The 26,121-nt window shown below is 37.6% G+C and overlaps 1 protein-coding gene across 1 annotated transcript in view; it reads left to right on the top strand.

Moving 5' to 3' along the window:
* Positions 1 to 14,667: 14,667 nt before the first annotated feature.
* Positions 14,668 to 26,121, top strand: part of LOC139719291 (uncharacterized) — a 46,333-nt gene continuing 34,879 nt past the window's right edge. The window contains exon 1 of the mRNA XM_071630715.1: positions 14,668 to 15,109. Within this exon, the coding sequence (XP_071486816.1) occupies positions 14,668 to 15,109 (442 nt within the window). The remainder of the gene's footprint in view (positions 15,110 to 26,121) is intronic.

Below are 26,121 nucleotides of genomic sequence, written 5' to 3' on the forward strand. Positions count from 1 at the left end.
TGTTGCATGTCGCCAAGGCGCCTTGTTTATCAGAAGGTGAGAAAGTGACTGATCGACAAATTGCCCTACATTTGAGTTGATTTATTCATTCTCTCATATTATAATATGTACCTATGCGAGACTTTCAAAGAGAAGTAAAATCCATTTCATGAAGTCTCTCATAAGCGAAAAGTCTTTCATAAGACTTTTATAAAACCGACCCATGTTTATGTTACTAAATGTCACCCACTCTGTTTAGGCACACAGCTCTACCGATGGTGAAATGTTTTTATGTAAGCCTACATCATGCATAAGAACTGATTCAGTTTTTTTTTTAATTAAAAGATTGTTAAGTAGCTGACGGATGTAAGAAACAACAAGTTAATTAATCACTGATACGTGTCTAGAAAGCTTGATTTTGCTTTATTCACTAAATGAATGCAGCTGTAAATATGTTATACACACAATACGTACTTATATGGTGTGGAGTTGTAAAATGGAATTAGAAAAAAAATATAATTAAAAAAATTGCTACTTGGGCCCTTGAAAATATCCCTCCATACGTAGTCTATGATCATTTTGTGTCGCAACATACATATCTAGACATTTAAAGTGTGTATTACGGTTACCTAGTTGAAAATTTATGAGAAAACGGGAAATGGCAGCCATTTTAAATTCAATTTTGTTTCTCAAAGAGCTCAAGCGATTTTATTCATGTATTTATCGAAATTTCTCAAAACGTATTTTATTGAGTTCCATATGCTTCAAAAACATCGAAAAAAAGTTAATTATCAACTGAGGTAAAACAACCAAAAAAAAAAAAAAGATACATTGAGACCTACTTCCAAGAAAAAAACAATAGTCCTAAATGTGACCCTTAATCACAAAACCAACAAAAAGTCGCCAGACATATATTCTTAGTAAAGGGCAGATTCTGAAAGAACAGACTCTAAGCTTTAAAATGATGTATAACTAAATTCATATGGACTCTCCTAACCTATTCATACATGTTTATTTGATAAGTATGAACGGAAAAAAGAGGCTGTAAAGTATACAGGGTCTATTCAAGCGTTTAATCTTTACCAAACTGTGCTGGCTGTGCTATGAATGGGACAAAAACAGGATGTAAACTAGCAAATTAAAAAGCAATTAAGGGATTATCAGATTGAGTTGAAATTGAGCATGCTCTATTAACACATTCTGTCCATAAATACCAAATTTCAATGCGGTTGCACTTTCCTATCAAAAGTTATCAGAGTTGAAAGTGAAGGGTGTGCAAAGGATTTTTAAGAAATGAAAGGGGACCTTTACCTGATCACACTACTTTACAAAAAAAAATGGTTGTACAAAAACTGCTGAAAACACACTTTCCCATTCATTTTATGACCCTTAACTTAAGAATAATGTAGAATGAAAGTAGCTCTTTCAGATTACATGAAAAGCTCAAGATTGACTTGGTTGACCCGTTTCACCTTTTTGGAGTCCTCACGTAAAATTAAGGGGTGCGACTTTTTGTTGGTTTTCACAAATGGCGTTCTTATTTTGGTTTTTATTGTATGCCTTTGTGTTGCAAAACTTCTGGATAAGTATTTTTGGCCGCCTGTCGAGACATATAATTGACATTAATAGAGCACATTGGTGATACCTACCTGCATAGTTTAGGGTTAAAATTGCATGTTGTTATAATCGCATGGAAAACAGTAATGTCGCCCATTTTGACGCCATGATGGGTGTTAGGAAAAGCTCAAGTGTTTAACCGGTACTTGTGTGTGTCAAAATAATTCAATGAATATTTTTTATGTGTATTAATTGATGATAATGAACTTCCAAAGTTATAAAAAACCCAAGAACGTCATCTTTGATAGTGGCACAAGCCCAGGGAGAATTTATTAGGATTGTTGGTATTCTAAACATATTTCTAGACTCATCCTGAAAAGGTCAGTTTGTTTCTACCATAAGCCTATTTTGAACTAGTGCTCTTGGCCTATTATGGATCAGCTGGAGCTTCTCCTTTACAGCATACATTATTGTGTGTATGTGTGTGTGTGTGCTTCTTTGAAAGAGACTTCAAGTTTTCAGGTTATTTCCCTTTCATATTTTCTTATAATTTTGCTATTGATAGTAGCATTTACTATAAATAATTTCAAATTACATGTATTGATTACTTTGGCTATTCATTTCTTCAACAACAACAACAAAAAAGACTTTCATTTTCCTGTGTTCATACAGGATTGTATTGGTTGAAACTACTAATGCTTTTCTTGCTTTTATTTAGAATCACAGTATGTTCACACTCAACATGAAAATCAGAAACTTACAGCCACAGTGATCTTTGTTAGCATTTATTGTACAGATTATATGCTTGCAATAATTCTTAGTTGAGTGATTAACTTATTTGTAATTACTTTGTCCAAAGCCTCAGCATGAAAATCAGGAACTTACAGCCACAGTGATCTTTGTAGCATTAATTGTACAGATGACATACTTGCAATAATTCTTAGTTGAGTGATTAACTTATTTGTAATTACTTTGTACAAAGCCTCATCATGAAAATCAGGAACTTACAGCCACAGTGATCTTTGTAGCATTAATTGTACAGATGATATACTTGCAATAATTCTTACTTGAGTGATTTACTTATTTGTAATTACTTTGTCCAAGGCCCATGGTATTTTGTAATGAAACAGCCTGGGTCTATGTTTGAATGATAAGAACATACCTTCTTAAAGACCCATTACCTTTTAGATTCGTTTGATTTTCAGCTATGATGGTGGCATTTTAAAGCTGAGCTATGTTATGATTCAGAAGATTATGTTTCAAGAGATCGTATAGGGAGTCAGTGGTACTTTTGTTATGCATGAACTGAACAAACAAATATAAAAATTGAAAAACAAAGGGAATAGAATGCAGTGTAACAGAATACATACCATTTCAAAATATAATAGCATAGCGTATCAAGGTACATGTATCATAAGTGAATATATCGTACACGATATCGCATAATGAACAGAACAGATGAAGCAATTGAGGGCGTGTTTGACCTGGCACATATGGCATGATATGCATGACAGATACAATAAAGCGTGGCAGTAATGAATGACAACTAAGCAACTGCAAGGGAAAGTTAAGGTCTCACAATATTTTTGTCACGAACATTGAAGATTCTCACTGAAAGAACAGATGCTTCGAAATGGATGCTGATGAGCTTCGAATATAAATTTCACTATGACGAAGATAGAGTTAGCGTCTGCAGCTACTGTTTAACTACCACTACGCTGCTGTTACAGATGTCAGTATGAATAATTCACCGAATCATAATAATTGCCTTTACTCTAAGAGTAAGCCAATTTTAAAATGTAACAAAATACAAATACGCTCACACATTTATAAAAGATGACTCCCCGCCCGATCCCAAAAAAGCAAAAAAGCAAAAAACAAAACAAAACAGCAAAAAAACAACAACAACAACAAAACCAAAACAGGACTTAAATAAATCACAGTCTCATATCCTGAAATTTCATCTTGATTGATTTACCGTTTCTTAAAGTTATCATTGCAGAAAGTATGATTTTTGTTAGATGCATATCGAAGTCTTATGAGCTATATTGGTATATGAGTTTTGTATTAAAAAGTTTTGTCACATGTGATCTCATCTTCTGTATCTTTAAAGTGTTCCAGTACTAACCTCCATCTGTAAGTACTTTCTTTCTTTCTTTCTTTTTTCAAGAACATTCGATATTATCCAATATTCTGTTCCACAATTTGTACATTCATTGTGAGGGCCTTCAAGGGGAACTCAGGGGATTAAGAAATGGGCTCATTGAGTGCAGAAGTTTGAGGAAAATCAGACAATCCGCTCAACACTAATGAAAGCTATGTGATAGTCTATATCATTAGTTTCTATTTAACAAAAAAAAGTGACTAACATGCAAATCATACATTACACAAAAGAGCTTACTCTATCAATTTGTAAGAAATGCATAATGCAGTATGGATTATTCAAAGGTACTTCTGTACATGATAATAACAAGAATAGAGATGTATTCTTTGCAATGTTCAGAGAAAAGAAAGTATTGCAGGGCCCCTTGGTAGAACAGTTAACCAACTGAAAGGGCTACCCTGCTAAAAGAATATTGAAATAAATAAATAAAATAAATATTGCGATGGAAAAGAGTGGCCCACTGAAAAGCGGGGCATGTATTAAAATGCGAATCACTCAATACGTGATATTACAATTACAATGTACAGGAGTATCATCGACTATCTATTCATGTACAGCTAGAATATACCTCCTTGGCATAATACAGCTAATAATGATTACCACAGAAATGATTACGTGCATAGCTTGGATTAGCATCCATGTCCTAAATGCACAATGCAGTGGCGGATCCAGGCGGGGCGCCGGGGGGGGGGGGGGGTGAGTGCGTGCGCCCTACTTTGCAATAATTTTGTAAAGGCGTCCCCACCCCCCTCCTTTACGGAATTCCTGGATCCGCCCATGTAATGATAGGTAGTATACTCTGGTGGTTACATTTTTCCACTGGCTCTTCCAGATATAGGCCTACATGTATTGTACAATGTACATAGAATACCGCAATCATAAAATGTGACGGGGATCATTATATCCTTATGTCATCGCTGGCATTACACTTTGTACAGATAATAAGTGGTTTCATGATTATTAACATTCCTCTCGCAAGGCTCAATACCTGGTAATTACCATTCTCAAGTATCTATTCAATAATATGTTGACTTCAGTCTCCCAGACCGAGCTTATTGGCTGGTATACCAGTTTGTACCGGGCTCAAACGCCATCAACGTCGGAATATTTCATATGCTTCCTTCGCGCTCGCAGCAAGAATTATTGTTAAAGGGAAATGAAACCCTAAATAGAATGGTGATTGATTTAAGGCATCAGTATTATTGTTGAATACAGCAGTGAAAGTTTGAGGAAAATCTGGCAATCCGTTTCAAAGTTATGAATTTTTGAAATGTTGGTGACGAGACCACTGGATCAGAAGACTACTACAGATCACGACATCACATACACTACGATTATATAATTGTAAAGAAAATTTCACAAAATACCATTTCATGCGAAAAGTACACATTCCCTGGAATTGTTACTAAATGTCAAGGCTAATATCATTCCCCCTGCATTCTGACAAAGGTAAGTCTACTGCTCTTTCATTTCAAATAAAATGATTTTTTTTTTTTTTGGGGGGGGGGGGACTTCTGATTATTTTATATATATATTTTATATAATTCTTTAATTTTGCCTCATATATTGTATTCAAATATTGTATGGGGAAATTGTAGTATTACTAAACTGAATTCATTGTATTTACTCCAAAAGCGTGCTATTCGTATTATTACTAATTCCACATATTTATCTCATACAGATCCTTTATTTCATCGTTTGCATACTTTGAAGCTTCAGGACATCCACATTTTACAAACAGGTATATTTATGTACAAGTATGCAACAAATCAACTTCCCTCTTTATTTCATAATATTTTTCACTTAAATATACACACATATCCAACTCGCCGTTCGACAGATTTTCACCTTGTAAACCCCAAAACTGTTTTAGCTCAGAAATCAATTAGACATTACGGTCCCGATGTCTGGAATAACCTACCTGATCAATTAAAGCAGTGTACTTCACTGTTTTCCTTTAAAGGGGAAGGCTAGTAACTGATCAGTGGGAATCAGTGGAAATGCTGGGAGATGATTGTTCCAATCCTTATGGGATTCATTCAAGAGTTCATTGTATATCTATTGTTGTGTGAAAATGATTTGCTTCAGAACGGTCTCATATTCAAGTAATGTGCAGATTAATGCTCCGTCACTGACCAGGGACGCTAACCTGGAAGCATTAAACTGCACATTACTTGAATATGAGACCATTCTGAAGCAAATAGTTTTCACACAACAATAGATATACAATGAACTCTTGAATGAATCCCATAAGGATTGGAACAATCATCTCCCAGCATTTCCACTGATTCCCACTGATCAGTTACTAGCCTTCCCCTTTAAAGCTCATTTAAAAAAGTATTTATTATTGAAATATGTTTCCAGTTAGTAGTTTTTGATCAATGTACTTTTTCTTCTTTTTTTTCTGAAGTCTCAGTAAGCCCTGATCCATGCAAAGTGTTTTTTTTCATTCCCTCCCGTTCCTTTCCTTTCTTTGATAATGATATTGCATACATTCATTAAAGCGTATACCTTACCCCCAAAATAGGCATGCTACAGCCTTTATTCTCTCTTGCACTGTCACCTGCACACACGACGCACTGTCACTCGCACACACCTACACTTTTATTGTCTACTATACCATGCAGCAGTCAATGGTGCTGCGTGCTGTTTTTTTTTCTTGTTCTAAAGCGCCAAGTCACTATTTTTCTTATCTGTTTTTTTTTTTCTGTAGCAAAATGTGTTTTGTGTATTAAGATTAAGAGTTTTATGAGTACATCTGTTGGTGTTGTATTACATTGGTATCACATATTCAGATAGGGCCTCATCCACGTCAAGCTCTGCTTATGATGACGGTCCCCTGTATTGATTTCTCCTTTGTTATTAGATACAGTAAGCCTTAATATGTTATTTTGATTCATAATTATGCCACTTCAGACTGAATGTTGTTACGCAAATGATTTCTTTTGTATTGATTTGTATGTATCTGTATCATTTTGTTTTCATTTGCAATTGTATTCGGAGAAAGAAAATGCAGAAATAAACCAAACAAACAAACAAACAAACTTCTCTTCAAAATTGTCTTCCTTACATGCACATCGTTCTACGCATGTGACATCATAAACTGCAGTGGTCTTCTCATCTAGCAGTGACTTTCCTCAACCTTCCATTGATATGTTTTACTTATATTGGTGCATTCACTAAATCCACTCATTAAGATGAGCTTGTCCTTTAACTACCCCCCCCCCCCCCCAAAAAAAAAAAACTACAACAACAACTAATGATTGTGATTGCCTAAATGTATTTGAAGGTCTTAAGGAAAGCAGTTCGTTCTGAAGTCATAAGTACAAGATCAATCTATCCAGATACAGAAATCATTGTACGATTGGAGATGCTGCAAAATTCGTCAATTTTTAGATTTTCATTTTAGATCATTAAGCCGTGATATGATATCATGCAGCTCTTTCTTCGTAGTTAACATTTTATTTTTAATACGTTTGTCTCTTGTTTAAGTATGGACGCAATATTTCTCAGGTACAGTGGCAAGAATATAAGACAGTAAAATGCACTATAACAACAATAACTCAAATGGAGTGAAGGTATTCTTCATATATGCCCTGCGTTCTTGACATGGGCGTCGACAGTGTGGAAAACTCATTTTTATCCGTTTATGGAGCTACAACATATGCGATATGCTATACAGCTGTGTCTATCCGACCTTCAAAAAGAATGCTTTATTACCAGCCGCCAGTACAAGCGTACCACGTGATAGGAAAACCAACCGGTACCTATGATTTGGCACAATCAGGTCCAGTTCTTGAAACTTCAGCCTCTCCCGAAGAATCAAACCATCGAGCTGGAAGAGCGAAAGTCCCAGCTTTCCAGTGCCGACTTTAATAGTGGCGACATACACCATGCTTTCTTCGTCAAGAGCGCAGAGCAGTTTTTCTCTTTCTTGGGCTTTTAGCCAACTCCCTGCTCCTCCCTCGAGATCACACACCATGACGGTATTCCGATGGCACGTGATAATGGAGCCCGACTTAGAGGCTAATGCATGACATGGTGTCCCGTCCTTTATCGGAATGGTGTACTTGAGTGTGTCACCAGTGGGTTCATAGACCAAGACCTGATTGGTTTTATTAGCTATGAGAATTTCATCCGACGGACCGATGCTGATCTGCGGTGACCAAGAAGACTGAATTTGGAACTTAACGGACCCATCACTCTCGTAGCCACAGATTTTTGAATTACGCGTTGCTGTAACTAAAGTCTTATTTCTTTGTAAAGCAACATCAAAGTAGTGTTGCGATGGGATGTCTTCCAATTCCCGAATCTTCCCTGCAGGGTCAACGATATCTACACCACACTTGTTGTTATAGCCGATAGCCACACTGTTCCATGAGACCGCTGTCATTCCAGACATCACACCAGGCAAGTCGATTTCTTTGATGACATGGAATGGTACTGTGAACTTACCAAGGCTTATATTATCCCCGCTTGCTGAGGAAAATCTTGTCGTATTAACCATGTCCATGACTCTGCCTGGGGATTTGTCAACAGCGACTATGTTTAATATGTCTTCCAGCTCAGTACAGAGCAACTTGTGTACACTAAGGCTAGTCTTCTGTAGATGTTTTATGCTCTTATTTGCCACCAAAGCCGCACATCCTTCAATGTCCTGAATTTTCTGATACTCTGTTAACTCAGACAAATTCAGCTCTTCATTTCAACCTTTATGCAAAGACTGGATTTGCTTCACGAGGGCGCCCTCGTCTTCCTTAAGATGATTCACCATTGCATCGTATGCGTATGTTACTTCTAACTTCAACTTCTCAACAGCTGTGTTAATTTCCAGACTCTGGTTCTCAATGTTTGCGATGGCTTCGTGCAGCTCAGAGGTCTTACCTCTGCCTTGTTCAAGAAGGCTGGCTACGTTCTCTTCCAGTTCCTTCACAAATTCCCCATGGCTCCTTACCTTGTGACCACGATGGTCCAAGTCCACACATTTCAAACAGATGCTAAATGAACAGTCCTCACAGAACAAATCTTTCCTTTCCTGCATGTAATTAGAGCAATGAACAGCTAGCTCACGGATGGTCGTTTTTCCACCAGGCATATCCTGCAAGGATGCTACATTGTGATTCTTCAAGAATGAGACATGACTGTGATTACACATCTCACACAAATAACACTCGCAGTCTGAGCAGAAGGAAATGGCTTTACCCCGCCGTATACAGTAGGTGCAACGCAGGTCAGCGTCAGGTACTTTGGTACTAAGTCCTTCGCTGACTCCCGCGATCAGAGGAAGTCCCGAGACTCGTTCCTCTGGTCCTGCCTCGACAGATCAGACAGATCAGATGAGTTGGGTCCCGATGCAGCTCGTCGTATCGCTGCAGACAATTGCTACAAAACGTGTGCCCACAATCCAGGAGCGTGGCGTCCGTGAGTACTTCAAGGCAGGAAGGGCAACGCAGACTCCGCATGGTTGTTGAAGATTCCTCTCCGCTACTCATGCTAGCTGCCATGGTCCAGATGATTGTTTGTTCTTTATCAGTAACTGCTCGGCAAGAGGATGCTACTATAGGAATAATAATCTTTAAATGTTCACGATAAGTAACGATGATCACACACGGTCTTTGTGTTGTTCGTTTCTCCCTGAAGATTACTATTATACTGTAGCAGTACATTATTCCGTCTCATGCAGATCGGGCGCATTCATAGTATGGTTTCCCTCAAAACAGTATAACAAGTTAGACAAGTACTCTAAACTTTACGATACTTCAAGGAACGTTGAGCAATCCAACTCTGATTTCTATTTTCCTTCCACCTTTCAGTATCCCATCGGTAGAAAATGAAATGATCAAGGAGAAAATTACGTTTGGTGTATTTTATTTACATTCTATTTACTCTTCAAGAGTGTCATACTGTGGGAAGTTCCACTCACTCTAGCGTCAATGGTCGACCTTTGACATAAACCTTAGATCGCTTATCGTGGATTAGATATGGTTGTGTCTGTTGGTTTGTTGCCACAAAGTTATAAAGTAAAACTGGAAGTGCGCACTTGGGAAGGGAATCAAAACCCTCAAACCAGTAGCTTTTTGATGATATCCTTATCATTTAATCATTGTACAAAATATATTGCCTGTATTCATGGTATTTTTTTTTTATAGAATCAATAGATTGAATTGAACTAAATTGAATGAACTGAACTGAATACTATCAATGGTAGTAACGACTGTTAGAACCACAATGGTGATAACAATGAATCATCATAATTGATAAGTGCTGTGGATATCTATGTAGTAGGCTCAGTGGTATGACCTCGATCATTTTGGCAAGTCAAGTGTTGTCTCCAGAAGCACTAATTTTGATATATCGAAGCGATTTCATACTGCCTTGGATTATACACATAATGGCATCCGGGCGGTACTTACCCTTTTCCTTCATATTTTTCTATAAGGTAGGTATATGGCCTCCGTTCTCAGGATGGACTATAACGCCTGAGAAATGCGACTATATATAGGCGTCATCATCTGCATTTTAACTTTGGACTAACCTAATCTAGGCGGTTCCAGTAGTTACACATTACCAAGACATTCAACACAAAGTGTCCATGTACCATTGCATGTTATATCAGTGTTTGCATTCCCAAGGCTTGATGTTCGTTGTTCTTACTATACATGTAGGCCCTATGTAGGAGATTGTAGAGAAACGTTGGATAAATGTAATAAAGGAGCACTGCATTACAACTTTAACTTTACTACCCCCCTCCCCCCGAAAAAAGAACAACAACAACGACCAACCAACTAAACAAATAAATAGAGCAGATATATTTCACACCAAATACATGTAACGTCTTGCAAGATTTTAGAATTTGTGCGAGCATGAATGTGCGTGAGTGCATATATTTGTACAAGTATAGTTATTGAATATCAACCCACAGCATTATACGGGTAAGAATGACGTCTTCCCGACCCCACCTCCCTTTTTTTTTTTTTCTTCTTTTTTTTTTTTGGGGGGGGGGGTGGGATAATGTGTAATGTCGTGGCTGCGATCTATTGATAATATCAGTAGATGGCGCTGTCACTTCGTACACGTTGATTATCTACTTTTCGCACTCATGCAGTAGCCCTGAAGGTCTATAGAATACGTGAGTACAATGTGCATAGCAAGGACCTGCTACGATCTCTTACTGCAGTTTAAAAAATGTCTGAAAATATGTGGACAATTTTTGACGTATGAAAAAAAAAATGTTTATGATTATAAAAAGTAAAGATCATAGTCGAATGAGAACGGATTTACTTGTAGAAGCTATTATAGGAGAAGGGTTATACATGACGCTGCCATGCAGTAGGCTGCTGTTGTCATTGAGTTGATTTTGTTGATGCATAGATATACCACGCAGAAATGTAGGCACTAACTTTGAGGGAATAAAAATAAACAGAAGAAGGAAAGTTTCAAACAACAGACGAACCCTGACACAAACACGAACACACGCAAGAAACATAAATGAAAGAAAGATATTATTCAGAGGGGTGAAGGCTCAGGTTTGAGTCTTTTCAGTTTGTCTCCCTCTACAAATGAAAATTTGTTAAGATCGCAACTGCTGATCTGTAAATTAACAAACATGTCGGAAAAAAGGAACCAGTGGGACTCGAACCTGTCATCTACTGCTTTCCGGGCAGCGACACTACCATCAGGCTGTCCCTGGTTGCCGGCAGTGACACGATGAACATGGAACAAATACCCAAGCTCCGAGATTCTGACATTGTTATGTTAAGTAGTCCAAGGCGGACAAGGCATATGATAAATGAAAGCAAGATATTATTTTGAAAACTCCGCACCGAACCTGATAGAAATTAGTGTAGTGAAGAGTTGTTACACAGACGAGAAACCAACGAAGTATCCCATTTTTTGACAATACCAATTCCTAAGTACAGTAGCAAAATATTAAACCTACGGGAGTTTATAACGCATCAGAGGCAACCTGTTCAAACACAATATCTTAACCACCCTGCATGGGGATAGGGGAGGATATTCCACCAACATAATTCATAAATGTCACTTGGGTTTTACAATTTGGTTATGTAAATTTATTGTGATCGTGATGATGGTTCTGATGTTCTCAGTGTTCCTGTACATGTATTCAAATTTAATCCTTTTAATCATGTGGTACTGTATATAGTTGTTCTTCATGTATCATACTTAAAATACATATGTGACCGTGAATCACAAAACCAACAAAAAGTGATTTTACGTGAGAACTAAAAAAAAGTGAAATTGGTCAACCAGTCAATCTTGAGTTTTTCATATTAAAAAAAAAAGCTATTCTTCTTCTACATTATTTGCAAGTTTAAGGTCATAAAACGAATGGGAAATTGTGATTTTTAACATTTTTTTCTAGAACACTTTTTTTAAAAGAATAGTGTGATTACGTATGTCTTGGAGGCCCCATTTCATTTCTAAAAATCCTTTATACACTCTTCACTTTCAACTCTAATAACCTTTGAAAGGATGGTGCTACTGCTTTGAAAATTAGTATCCATTATTGGCAGTATGTTGTAATAGAAGGTCCTCAATTTCAGCTGAATCTGATAATCCCTTCATTGTTGTTGCTAACGTGGTTAACATCCTTCTCTTTTGTCCTATTCATTGCGCAGCTAGCACGGATTGATAAAGAATAAGCGCTTGAAATTGACCTTACAGTGTATAATGATATACTTCGGAGCCTCTTTTCTCAGTTCACACTTTGCCAGAAAGAGTGCTTTCTGTCCAATATTGAGATAGGCTAGGAGAGTCCATTGAATTGAGTTATGCATCATTATTAAAATCTGCTCTTTCAGAATCTGCCCTTAACTAAAAATCCCAGTCTGTGTTGGTTTTGTGATGCAGGGTCACATATGATTCTTTGTTGAATATCCTAGCGGCGATATTGATGGAATAACAAGAAGTAAAAAGGAGTCCTTAACTTGATATAGTTTTAAGATTTTTTTATCATGGAAATGCTCCGTCGCCTTGTCCGTATGATACTTTTCGGCAATGTAGTGTCCTGACGTCATTTCCTGTGTGTCTGATGAAGGTCTGATTGTCATATCCACCTGTTTCGCCGTACCTACGGAAATTAGTTCTACTTGGCACTTGCTTGGCAACTTATCTTACTCTATTTAGCAGAAAAAACAACAACCTGAATCCAAAACAAAAACATAATGGGACATCACTATGTGTCGGGACTGTGTCGATTCTCTCTCACTTTATTCCCCCTCTCTTTTTCTCTCTCGCTCTCTCTCTCAAAATATTTGATCATCACTAGTATCCATGGAAACAGTTCACCCTTCTACGTATGGGAAACTCAATATGTCCCTAATTATCTGATATAGGCCAAGGAAAGCTGGACAAATACACAATACATGAAATACATGTAATCATAAAAGCTTAAAGCAAGTGATGCTGCAATGAATATCAATGTTAGTTCCTGCATATTACTACACATTACTACAGTTCCTTTCTGTTTGTCTTTTATATCTATCAAATCTGGATGAAATTTCTTTGTACCGCCGGTCAAACAGTAACCAATGATAAGATCGGAGTATTTATATGTTGAAGGGATCGTATAGTTTTGGTTGAGACCTAATTTCAGGTTTCTAACACGTTTTGGTGAGAAACTGAGAAACCTCTTATGAAATATGAAAGAGCATGTAAAGTATGAGGAATTCAACGTTTATTTGATAATAATTGGTTTTGAAATGACTGAGATATCCAAAAAAGTGCGATGCTAATAAAGTGTGGGACCCACACTTTATTACGATCGCTTTGTTGTACTTTGTTTTTGGATGTTTCAGTCATGCCAAACCCGATTTTCATCAAATAAACTTTGAATTCCTCTTAAAATGGTATGCTCTGTACTATATCATAAGTGCTTTCTTGGTATCTCGAAAAAAGTTAAAAGCCCAATTCTCATCTCCACCAATACTGTACCATCCCTTTAAATTCCGATGGAATCCCATTTTCTTGCTCAATTTTCCACTGATATATGTTAAATTGATGGATATCAAACCCCGACCATCATCCCCCTCCCCACCCATCCGACCAAGCATGGAAGTATACAAAGTCTGTTTCAATTATTGCATTTTAGCTTAGGTTATTAAAATTATCTAGTTTGCATTGATTCCTTGGCAAGAAAATGTTTCTGGTTGTTTTGAACAGGTTTTGTTATAAAAGGTGTTTTTTGTGTTTTTGTTGTTGTTGTGTGTGTGCTTCTTGGAGAGAGAGCGAGACAGAGAGAGAGAGAGAAGGAGGGAGAGAGAGAGAGAGGGAGAGAGGCAGCATTTCCTTGAGTCGAGTTGTACAGGTATCAAGAAATATCTTTAACACTTAACCGTCATTGAAGGTGAGAGCAGTTCTACAATAATCAATCCTGCCGCTATAGATGTTATATTAACATTCATTAAAACTCTCTTTATCCATTTTGAATAAACATCGAAGTTGCATAGAGGAGGCTATTCGACTGCCATCTATACAAATCAATTAGAATTTAAAGTACAGAACTGACTTAGAAATGTTCTACCAAAACTATGGATCTTAAAAAACAAACGAAAACAAAACAAAGCTAAAATCAAGAGTAAATCACGTCATAGGCGGCTAGAAAGACATAAGAGACTCCCTGTCATCGAACAGAGCAAACAAGCACCAGCGATGAGTAAGAGTTCCCAAACTTCGACTCACTAAGCAAGAGAAAAGTCTGTCGCGACAGAGAGAAATAAGTTGGCAAGGAATCAACACCCTCCCCCCCCTTTTTCCTTTCCCCATCGGTCCCTCCTAAACACTCGCGTCCCTTCTTCTCAGAGAGGGGGAATGGGGAAAAGTGTAAACCGGCCAACGTTAGTAGAGACAGTATACGTGGCTGTTACTGTGGAACAGTCATAGCAGATATTGAAGTTAGACAGATAGGATCGACTTCATGGTTGAAAAACGAAAATAGAGAGATCATTATGGACGTCAGGGGCCGCGTAAACTTCCTTCAAGAGCTGAAGGGAGCGATAGTCGACAACAGTGACGATCGCGGACAGGTGACAGGTCTGAAAAAACGAGGAAACGATACGCAGGATTATTCCGACATCGGCGCTGGGCGTGTCGACCCACGCACGCCGTCGTCGAACAGCCCTCTCGAGGAACGGCCCGAACCCGATGCCGAGGACGTGCACCAAGAACTCAACATCGCGGAAGAAGTTTATGAACACGAAGGTGAGACGGTAGAGGATGAGTGGGAAGAGGAAGGCGAGGACGTGATTGGAGAGGGGACGCCAATGTTACGGAAACCGGCGGCGAGGAAGCTCGCGAGGTTCCCTCCTATCGACGAGGACGATGGCTATGGAGACAGTTTTGATATGTCAACGAAGATGGAGTCCATTGAGGACGATGACGATGAGAACGGTGAGCTCTTGCAATTCTCTCATAAATCAGGTTCAAAATGTAATTCAAGTTGATTTATTTAATTTCAAACAAACAAATGATTAGGAATACAATGCAATGTTCGCATATACAGATAATGTCACGAAATCGGTACACCAATGCAATGAACCTAATAATATGTAATAAAGACACCTATCAGGTAAATTATCAACAGAGATACAAATAAAATTAATGTTAAATCTTTAGGGTAAAAGCAGAAACAAAATTGCCGGAAATGGAGGGGACTGCTATAATGCAGAACTTGTAGTATGCAGTCCCCTCATAAAAAAAAAGGTTGTCATTATAATCCTAACATTTGGACAAATTATTTCTGTATTTACCTATATCCATATCCATATGCGATTAGCATACAAAACAGATGCTGACAATTCTCGAACATTCAAAATTGAAAGATAAAATTATCAGATTCCGTTATTACATGTATGTATTAATTAAGAAAATGAACTAAAATAACTTAATCAAATCCAGCGAAAAAATCAATCAGATGATGATTAAAAATCCGCAATGTAATGATTAAAAAAAGAAATAACGAAACAAATTGTGTTGTGTCAAATTGTGTCAAAGCATAGTGCTGCATCATCCTCAACTGAGAGAATGACGAAAGATGTGATACCGTAATTGGCTACAATTAGAATGGCTTCCTTACATAATTATCATGACATCTAAGTGCTTCAACGCACTTATTTTTCCTTCTTTGTCTCTATTCAACGAAAAATGAAGTATCCTGTATCCTATCCTTCCGCGGTTCTAACCATTTACCCGGAGTCGCAGAAAATAAGGTTTATATCCGAAGCGTTGAAGTGCTTTAAAAAAAAGTATGAGGCCCCAGGGAAAGCACCGGACTTTCTGTAACTTTTTTCCCCCTGGATTGATTATATCACACCATCAAGATCTACAAGGGATGGAAGTCATGATTCAGTATCACGGACCATTCTTGAACTAAATATAACTGACACTTATTTCCCTTGTCTTTCACCCTTGACTTTTTATACTTTGGTAGAATTTGGTAGTTAATGATACCTTTGAGCAGTTACTGAAGGCGTATAGCCATGTATGGTAGCCCGTCAAATAATCGATGAACGTCAGAAATGACATGTTTAGAAACTATAACATTGAACATCTCCTTAGTAATTCCTTGAACCACTATATTTGCTAATGCTATCTATGTTGTGTTATATATTGACGAGACATGATAACACGCCGGTTTATCATGTATGTATGATATCAAAATGATCTCATAGTCTTGATTGTTGTTTAAAATGGTGAGAGGCACAGGCTTATACTTACGTTTAGATCGTCCTCTTCAACCCGTAAACACCAGGCAAACTTATTGTTTGATCTGTTTAGAAATAGAGGGAGAAAGCTGCAATATAAATTGCTCTCTTCTGTTTGTTGTTTAATCATATCTGAATATATCTATGCCAAGGTATTGTTTAGGCGTGCGTCTCAATTTCCTCTTAATAGATCGTAGATCACAAGAGAATCGCCTTAGGGTATTATTACTGTACAGTTCTGAAGGTTTCTTCAGCCCCTTAGCAATATGCAGAGTTGATTAGATTCGGTTCAATGTATATAGCTTTCTTGCTTTTCTAACTCTTTCGCAACAAAATTCAAACACTGTGGATCATGAATTGAATTTCAACTTGCCAACCTGTCAGCATCAATACAAAATTAATTGGCAATATTGTTATAATCTACAAATAAAAAAGCCCAAAACAATGTCAAAGAACACGCACAAAAATACAGGACATAGGCTATTGGGTAACATCGTTATGGTTATGTTGTTATTCAAAATAAATCTGCGAAACAAAGCCTTTGAATAAGAATGCAGCTAGATTTTATTCTATGTTTGTCTCACTTTTAAAACCCAGTCGTGATGATAACTCGAAGCAGTAGGGTAGTAAGCATTTTAGTCTCCTCCGTTCATGTTACTCGCACAGTTGATATTTTATCATGCGTTCATTTCACAATGTATCATGACTGCTACTTTGCCACGATAGCTGCACATGTACAGTACTTTGGTCTCGCGCAGGAAAACACCAAACGATGTATGTATGTATGATATGTTGTATTTAGAGGTGTCGTCATTTTGCTTAGTCACTTTGGGAAAAAAAAATGGGAAAAAACAAACAAACAATAAAACAAACCCCGCCCAATTCCTTCATCTACTGTGCCTGTTGGTATTAGTAACACACAAATTCGTTTGTGTGTGTGTGTGTGTGGGAGGGGGGGGGGGACTGAAACTGCCCAAGCTTTCCTAATCATTTTTTCATTTTTACACTGTCAATTGTAAACAATTTGCAGAAAGTTACTCCCCCCCCCCCCCCACATACACACACACACATATAACACAAAGAACAACCCAAACCCTATCATTTCATATTGAACGTTGAACCTTCAAGATATAATCCCCATAACAGCTTGTCCATGAAGCTAAATGGGAACATGAAGGCTAACACTAACACCCACAAAACCAGAAGCTTTAATTATGTATATCAATGTATATGGTTTGTTTTTCTTGTGTTTTTATTACCACGTGTCGTTCCCTCTTCCAGCAAACCAATTATTATTCTAAATTCCAGCCTATCACCCTTTGTGCACTTTCAAGCACTTGCACGCACATTTACCACCATCACACATCAGAGTTTATTTTCCCCTGCTATCTCCGCAGCAGAATTTGTATTGTAACGAATCTAGTACATCCCTACCTTTTCCTCGGGCCGGCCATCTTTTCAAGCAATGCTTACAATGGCGGCCCTCTGCATAATCGCTTCTTAGATACAATTGTTATTGTAATCCCTGCTGCATAGACATGCATACCGTATAATCATTGATTTCCTCTTATATCGTTGTTTATGCAAGTCAAACGACTCTGTTTTAGATATACTTTGTATGTTTCCACATGTTCATAATTATGTAATTTATGTATATTGATTTGCAAAAAATAAAGTATCTATCGATCAAACAAAACAAACCACGCAATTTCAGTAGTGTCTGACTCACGGTATTTCGCGAAAATAAATGGGCTGATGCAAATTGGCAAAGTCCGCAGCCGCACGGGTTGCCTGTATTTGGTCGGTGTAGGGCACGCCGTCCATCCGCAGCCCTTTGACGCATCCCCATTTCCGGGTGTCACCGTTTCAGCCCGGACGTGCAGTTTATGTCAAAACAAAATATCTATACAGGAGCCTGACATGACATTCTGTCGACAGGAGCGAGGTTTTGTGATCGAAGGCACTGATGCCTGAAATAATCGAACACGTCCCTATTCCATGTTTTGTCTGGTTCAACAGAGACCAAGTCTGTACATGTTTCAATTATAGGTTCTACATCTCGATATTTAAGTACGAATGTGAGTGTGTGTGCGTGTTTGAGTGTGTGGGTTTTGGATGTACATCAAAGAAACCGTTTCACAATTCATATACAGTTGTAGTTAGTATTTACTCCTTTCGACGTTTATATTCAAGGAATTCCATGGATGTTTTCATTTAAATAATATCTGATCTTTTTATCTCCGCATGCCATACACATTCCCATAGAACAGGCGTTTCTTTGTACAATAATATTAATGAGACTGTATAGATCCCCATAAAACACATGCTATAAATTATATCGTACAATAAGGTGTTCGCGGCGTACATACGCAAAACGCATCAATTAGGAACTTTCTTGTCGTGTTGCTGGCATGCACATTCCCTTGCACATTCAACCATTAGGCTTCAAGAACCGTGTAACTGGTATTCCAGAAAGAGCCTAGAACTCTATGGCAAATGAGAGGGCTCTCATCATAGGGTTCTCAAAGTTTTTTAATTGATTGAATTAGAATACCATAGACAAGTGCAGTTTCAGTAATTTTCGTTAATTCAGTTTCTTTCCATTGTTTGTAGTCGCCTTGTCTAGGTCATGAGTTCATAGTGACGCATCGACGAGGCTATTGGGGTTTCCGTTCTACGGATCAGAATGATTAACGTCTCAAGGAAAGCATGCATGAACAGGCCATCCATGGTACTGTATAATATTTTGACTCCCTATACCCCATTCAGCGCTGGGACTATGCTTCGTACGTGATGTGAATTATATACTTCACCACACTAACACAGACATTAAGGTTTACACGTTCTATACCAAACAGCCAATATGATTATAATTGTTACCCAGCAGAACATGTTTTGTTCATAGTAAGGTTTGTACTGCACTTCATGATAATGGTTACAGACTAATACTTCCGAATACAATATAAAACAGCAGTCGTGTGCATAATAATGACATCATGCTCCAAACAACAGCTGTTAATGTTACTTTTATCTTATTAATCATAATATATATCAATAAATATAATTATTATCATATTTTCAATTATTGCCTTTTCCTCCATTCTAATACTTTGTCTATCATCTCCACTATCCTATTTTTGCTGGGGATATAAATTGTATCATTTCAATTCGTTAACTTCATCTTTTTCTATCCTGAGATAAAAACATTCCCTTGCCCTACCATTCTATGTCTTCAAGTAGAGCCTACCTGTAATCATAGCGTGAAATCTCCTCATTTAGAGGTTGTCTTTTAGGAACCTTAACTACCCTCTCAATCTTAAGGAAAAAAATATGCCACCAAGAGAAAGTTGTGTGAACTAATGTCATCGATGGAACTATACTCTTCTTGATCAATACATGCTAGTTTTGAAATAGATTGGTGTTGATTGTAAGACGACCTTTTGATTGATTATGATCTTGATGAGATCATTGTCATTGGGCTCTCAAGCAGTCCTTTGTATTGATTATTTGTGCGGTCATCCAAGTTGAGAAGAGCTTATTGTTTAGTTTGTACATGGAATATTACTATGAAACTTCCAACTTTACTGAGAGAAAACCATGTCGTGTGATGACTTTACTCCAGGTATATTACATAAACCATCAATCTATCTTCGTATAACATCTCCGAAGGCAGAAGAATGTGACAATTATTGAAATAACATAACATAATAACTCGATTTTTCTTTTGCATGCCTTTCTGACAATGCATGATTCTTCCTAAAACAGTAAAATATTGCCCGAGGTTTGCACGATGTTTACAGCAACAACTGATTTAAAGGCATAGTTAACCATTTTGCAGATGAAATAAAAACCCAGCATTAATGCTTCAAAATAGGTCTAAAATATGAGTTACGGGTAGAAACAACCAATGTAAAATTTTGAATTAGTATATCAATGTTAAGTATTGTTAAACAGGCCCTACACAAAATGTGAACAATGGTTATAACAAAAATGTTCCCAGACTAAACCGTCTACTGCAAAATTCTTATATGGTAGGATGTTTTGTGATACAACTGACCTACACATATATGCATCCAATGTGATATCTTGAACATTTTTGAAATCATTGCTCCCAAAGGTAAACATGACCTTTAATGCTCACATGATTCAAAGTATTAAAAACTTTTTGTAAGGTACAAGACATTTTAGTTAGTGAAATAGCTTTTTACACGTCAGGACGAAAGTAAAAATCTATAAATCTGAATAACAAATGTTAGTAAGCCGGCCTATTGTCGGATTGTGAAAGGAAGTTCTGTATAATGTGTACATGGTGGCGATACATCTTGACGACAACCTTTTCTTTTCTTTTTTTTTTGGGGGGGGGGGGTGTCGGAGCTAAGCTTATTGAAAATATCCATTTACAACTGACTTTAAACAGCGCAAAGCTTTCTAGCCTGGTGTAATTATGAAGGACCCTTCCTCTCTCTCTTTCCTTGATATATTCATCCCCCCTTTTTTTTGATTTGGCTCAACAGAACTTTCACTTTTTTTAAACACTGGTCAACCACTTGGGAGTTTAATACCAAAGGTCGATGATTGGGAGGTACCGTCTGCTTGACTACGTAGAGGAAGACAATATGGACAGATCAAAAAGGTCTCCGCCTCTCGTGGGAGAACAGCTCATTACAATACAAGACAATACGAATACTCATACCAAAAGAAAAAAAACACGAAAAAACAGAGAGAATCTAGAATCGAATCACTGAAGAGAAGGTCACGTCCAATTTTTAAAATGCCACTTTCGCATGAAGCTTGAGGAAAAATTCTCAATAACACAAACCGACAAATGGCAATGTCGTACACTCCATCCCTCCTTCAAATGCCCTAAGAAGAAATCGCACACTGAAAGGAATACGCCTTTGAACAACATAGTTATTTGAAATTTGAATCCTTTGTAATATTAATTCTCGAATTCTATTAAAAGATGACATGTTATAAGACTCTCATAAACAGTAACACAAGTGTTTGATAATTTGTGTTTTTCTCAAAATTCATGTCATTTTATTTCTTCTGAATCATGAAATTTCCACTGATCTGTTTGTTAATCCTTCTATTGTCATGGTTGTCAACCGGAATAGTCAGAGATGTTTCGTTTTAAGGTCCACATGAGCTCTTGCCATTTTGTTGTTGTTGTTGTGGTGGTGGTAGTTTGTTTGTTTGTTGTTGGTTTCTTTTTAGATCTTGGAAATAAGTATCTATCGTCAGGTGAGAGTGTAAAATTTAACAACACATATCGATTTCAGGAAGCTTGCTTCAGTCATTTCCACAGGCGTGAAGAAAAGGAATCTTCCGCCACGAAAAATAATAAAGATTAAGAAACGTTGACGTCACCTATATAAACGTCGATTCAGTACCTTATATATCAACAATTGGCTTTACATAAGAGAGCCAACACAGGGAAATAGAATAAACGGCAACCACTGATGAACGAACTTTGCGGAAAGAAGCCGGAAATATCCTCATGGTTGACCAGAATCAAAACAATCGGATAAACAATGAAAAAACACAACCATCCTGCTGTATCATTGGACAGATATAAGGTGGCTAAATTTACCGAGATAAGTTTCATTGTCCTCGGAATTTCATCCCGTAAAATTGTAGCTTTAACGTAAATGAAGACTATAATGTTAGAGAAAATTACCATAGTGGAAATATGCTCATGCAGAAGATGTTGAATTTTGAATTGTCATTACAAACTGAGATCGTTATATAAATTGTGCGTCTTTACAGTATTATCAACGTCTCGCAAACAAAATAGTTAACGTGCTCACTCTTTGTGTTGTGCAAACCTGTATTAGATACTTTGTGTATTCTTAAGGTAATAATATTTGGAAGTGTACGCATTTAGCGCATTGCCTCACTCTTGCCTTGAGAGCGCATGTAGGTACTATATCTAAAGTCTGGCTGATGCCCTGGAATCTTCTTCTCTAGCGGAAATTGGCCACAGGGGTACGCGTGTACCCCATGCCACACCCTGTCTGCCTCTTTCAACGTCCCTAGGAGCCAAAATCTTTATACTCGGCCATAAGGAGTGCAGCTGTAAGCATGCATTTCGGAGATGAGTGATTCGTAACCGTCCTTTTTAACATGTTTAATATATATATATATATATATATATATATATATATATATATATATATATATATTGTAGTTGTTCCGCGTATTGGCAGTACTAGAAAGAGCAATAATAATGTCACAACAGAGGAATGCAGGAAATGCATTAATTGCCAATCTTGATTTTAATGAATAATCCAAATTTTCGAGGATCGTTCCTCTTCATCAGGGATGACAGTGCGGATTTTCACAATGATTACTAGGATTGCGCGCGCTGCACAAAACGATCATGAGATCTGATCGTATTTGTGCTAATTTGTGGTATAAACGTTCGCACGTTCGTCGGGCGCGGAGAGACGCTGCATTCAGTCTTGTTCCAAATATTTATACATATTCGTATATGCCATATAAATGTACATTGTGTATAATGAATAATCTGGACTCGACACCAACTTTTTTTCTCTGTCGGACTAATAAAATCTTTAAATCTGAAATTTTGGTGGCCCGGAAAAAAAAAAATGTAGTGTCCCTGAAATAAACGGGAACGTAAAAATCCATTTTCAATTTCAAGTGCCTCATCGGACTACCAAAAGATAGTGTTTGGGAGAATTTAGTAATCCGACATCAATTTTAGTGGCCCCGGTCAGCGGGCAACAGCCAATATCGAGCCCTGTGTAGAGACATGATATTATGATAATGTAATTGTAAGATATTTTAGCATTTCGAACTTTTCAAGTTGATAAATAACGATGCCAATTTACTGTGCAAGGAAGGATAGCTGCCTTTTATCAATGTGGGTAAAATTGACCAATTAATATAGGTAAATCGCTTACTTACTAGCTTGTATAGCTCTCTGTTTTCTCTTTATGCCTTTAATTGATTTCATGACATGATTCGCAAACAGCAACAACTGATCACTTTTGTACACTGCAAAAAATGCGGTGTTAAAAGTGTAACACCAACCGGGTGTCAAACTGTGGGTGTTAAATTTGGTGTTAAATTGACACAATTTGACACCCTTCGGTGTTAATTTAACACCAACATTCTCTCATTCATTGGGTGTTAGATTCTCGGTGTTAAAATGACACCCAAGTGGTGTTATAGTTTTGTCATGAAAAGGGGGTTTTCACTAATAACACCGTATCGGTGTTAGTTGTCCACCAGAGAAAGTCACGTGTTCGCAGTCCGATGATCTCATTGGTTACACATGCCAATGCCTGAAATTTGTTGCTGTGGCGCGGAGTCGTCAACGTCTGTCATCGCGATAGTCAGGTTTTCGATGTCGTCTGGGGCTAAAAATGACATTGAATCTATGATGGTGACTTTGCTAAGTCTGTCAGCGGGGATAAGTATCTTTTAAGGTAATTATTTCCTGTATCAGTTATTTTCTATCATAAACGATGTGCATGATTTTCACGGATTTCATCGCATATTATAGACAACTTTGTCTTTGCACGCACGTAATACTATAGTATACTATGTAGCGCAGCATACTAAGTACATGTAGCCTATAGTGTTTGCCATACATGATAGGCCATAACACCAACGCGCTGCAGGGGTGCATTGAGTCCGAATTTCGCTGAGGGTTCCTTTGTCCAATAATTGCATTTTAAGAATATCATCAAATTTTGAATATAAAAGGTTCCGTGGCATTTTGTATTGTTATTGATGTAGTTTTCTTACCTCTGAGGCTCTGGTGCGGATCTTTGTTAGCGCGCAAATCATTACCCGCTACTGACGTGCACGAAGACGAAGTTCGAACAATGTTTGTGTGTACATGTTCGTAGGTTTGTACATGTTCGTAGGTATACTGGTGGTAGGCCCCTAGGCCTACTATATTTTTTGTAGGGCCTACTGTAACTGTTCTAGGTCCAAGCTATTAGGTTTAAATTAGTACTAGGTACTAGTAGCAAATATCCGATTAAATACCCGATTAAAGGGGCTGGGTGGGGGGTTCTCCCGACCCGATTTTTGTTTATCACAACAGGTTACCGGTACGTGATGTTTTCAGTAGCTACAGTGTACACGTAGGAACGTAGGGGCCTATATAGATTATAGGACGCTAGTGTTTACGCGTGGATCTTACGTTAGAATCTCCTAACTAGTTTCTAATATGAGTACTACTATTTATGAGTTTGCTAACCGCTTACAAATTTACATTATATAAGAATACTTATATGCTCTTATAAAGTTGATGACGTCACATGCATGTAAAACCGGTATTTCCACCGAGTCCGTGTTAAGACTCTAGACTCTAGATCTAATCGTAAGGTGCGAGTTCAAGGGTAGCGAGAAACAGAATCACAGCCCATATTACTAATTGGCAGTTGTTCTCTGTCTGAGAACTGATCCTATTAAATTTCACAAATGAGTCAAAATGGAATACATGTACTGTATCAATCATCGCTTTTTTCATGATTCAGGTGAGGGAATATACGTCTACTTTGATGGTAGTATTTGTTGAAATAATCTCTTGAAAAAAAAAATTCCTTCTGGAATATGCCTCTTCCCCATACTTATGCTATTGCCACACTTAATGATATTGGCAATAGTGCACTTGAGAATCTTGAAAATGACAGAATTGCAAAAAGACCTTTTATTATCTATCTAAAAATCCTTGAAAATGAGAGTAGATCAATTGCAAAATGGCATTTGATTTTTCCATTTCTCCTCAAATAATATTTGCATAAATGTACACTGCATAAAGATGATGAATACCTGGAAGCAGGATATTATTGCCCCCCCCCCCCCCCCCCCCCTCGTGGCTAATTAAAACGAACTTGAAATTATGAGCATATCTCAAGTAGGTATATATAATAGAATCACCGACTGAATTAATCTGAAGCCACCTGAACAAAACCCTTTGTTTTCTGCAGTTCTGATCAAATCTTTCATGCACACAAGATAAATCTGTTTCATGCACTTGTATACAGTAAATACACTAGTGCAGTTATGTGGATGTTCAGTACTTTGAATCCTAAGCCAGTGCATCACACCTTGCGCACCAGTTTGACAGTTTGTGGACTTGTAGCCACTTGATAATTATGTATGTTCATGGTCCTTACACTTGCAGGTTGAACAGTACTTCTCACTCCTTCTCCCAGGCAACGATGCCAAGCTTTTTTGAGCAGTGGCCAGTTTTTGGTGGAAAGTCTTGTCAAGCTAGCAAGAGGAAAGCCTTCAGAAACCACAGTCAAGCTGTTGAGATTGCTGGGAGAACACATGCGGAAAACTGATGTGGAGTCATGAGACTTGGAGCAATCATCAAATAGTGTACCACCAGACCTGGTAGCAGTCAGGGTATGCACAATACTATAGGTTTTGAAAGCCCCTTTTTTTTATGTTCTAGATGTCTATCCATCCAATATCGTTTCTTGTGTATCATGCCGCAAGTTGAAAACAATCATCTGTGAATGAAACTTGGTAAGGCTATGTAAATCCAGGGGGCGTTCCACAAAACTTGTCATTGGTGACAACTGTTATAAGTAGCTGAAATCTTTGCATCTGACAATACATTTTATCAAACGTTTCCCTGGAGTCGATAAGGGTCATGAGGTCAATAATCAAGGGTCAGGAGCCCTTCATTATGAAAAAAAAAAATGCAGG

The sequence above is a fragment of the Diadema antillarum genome, unplaced genomic scaffold (genome assembly GCF_040938485.1).
Source record: "Diadema antillarum isolate AM-2024a unplaced genomic scaffold, OU_Dant_1.0 scf00000108, whole genome shotgun sequence".
Taxonomy (NCBI): Eukaryota; Metazoa; Echinodermata; class Echinoidea; order Diadematoida; family Diadematidae; genus Diadema; species Diadema antillarum.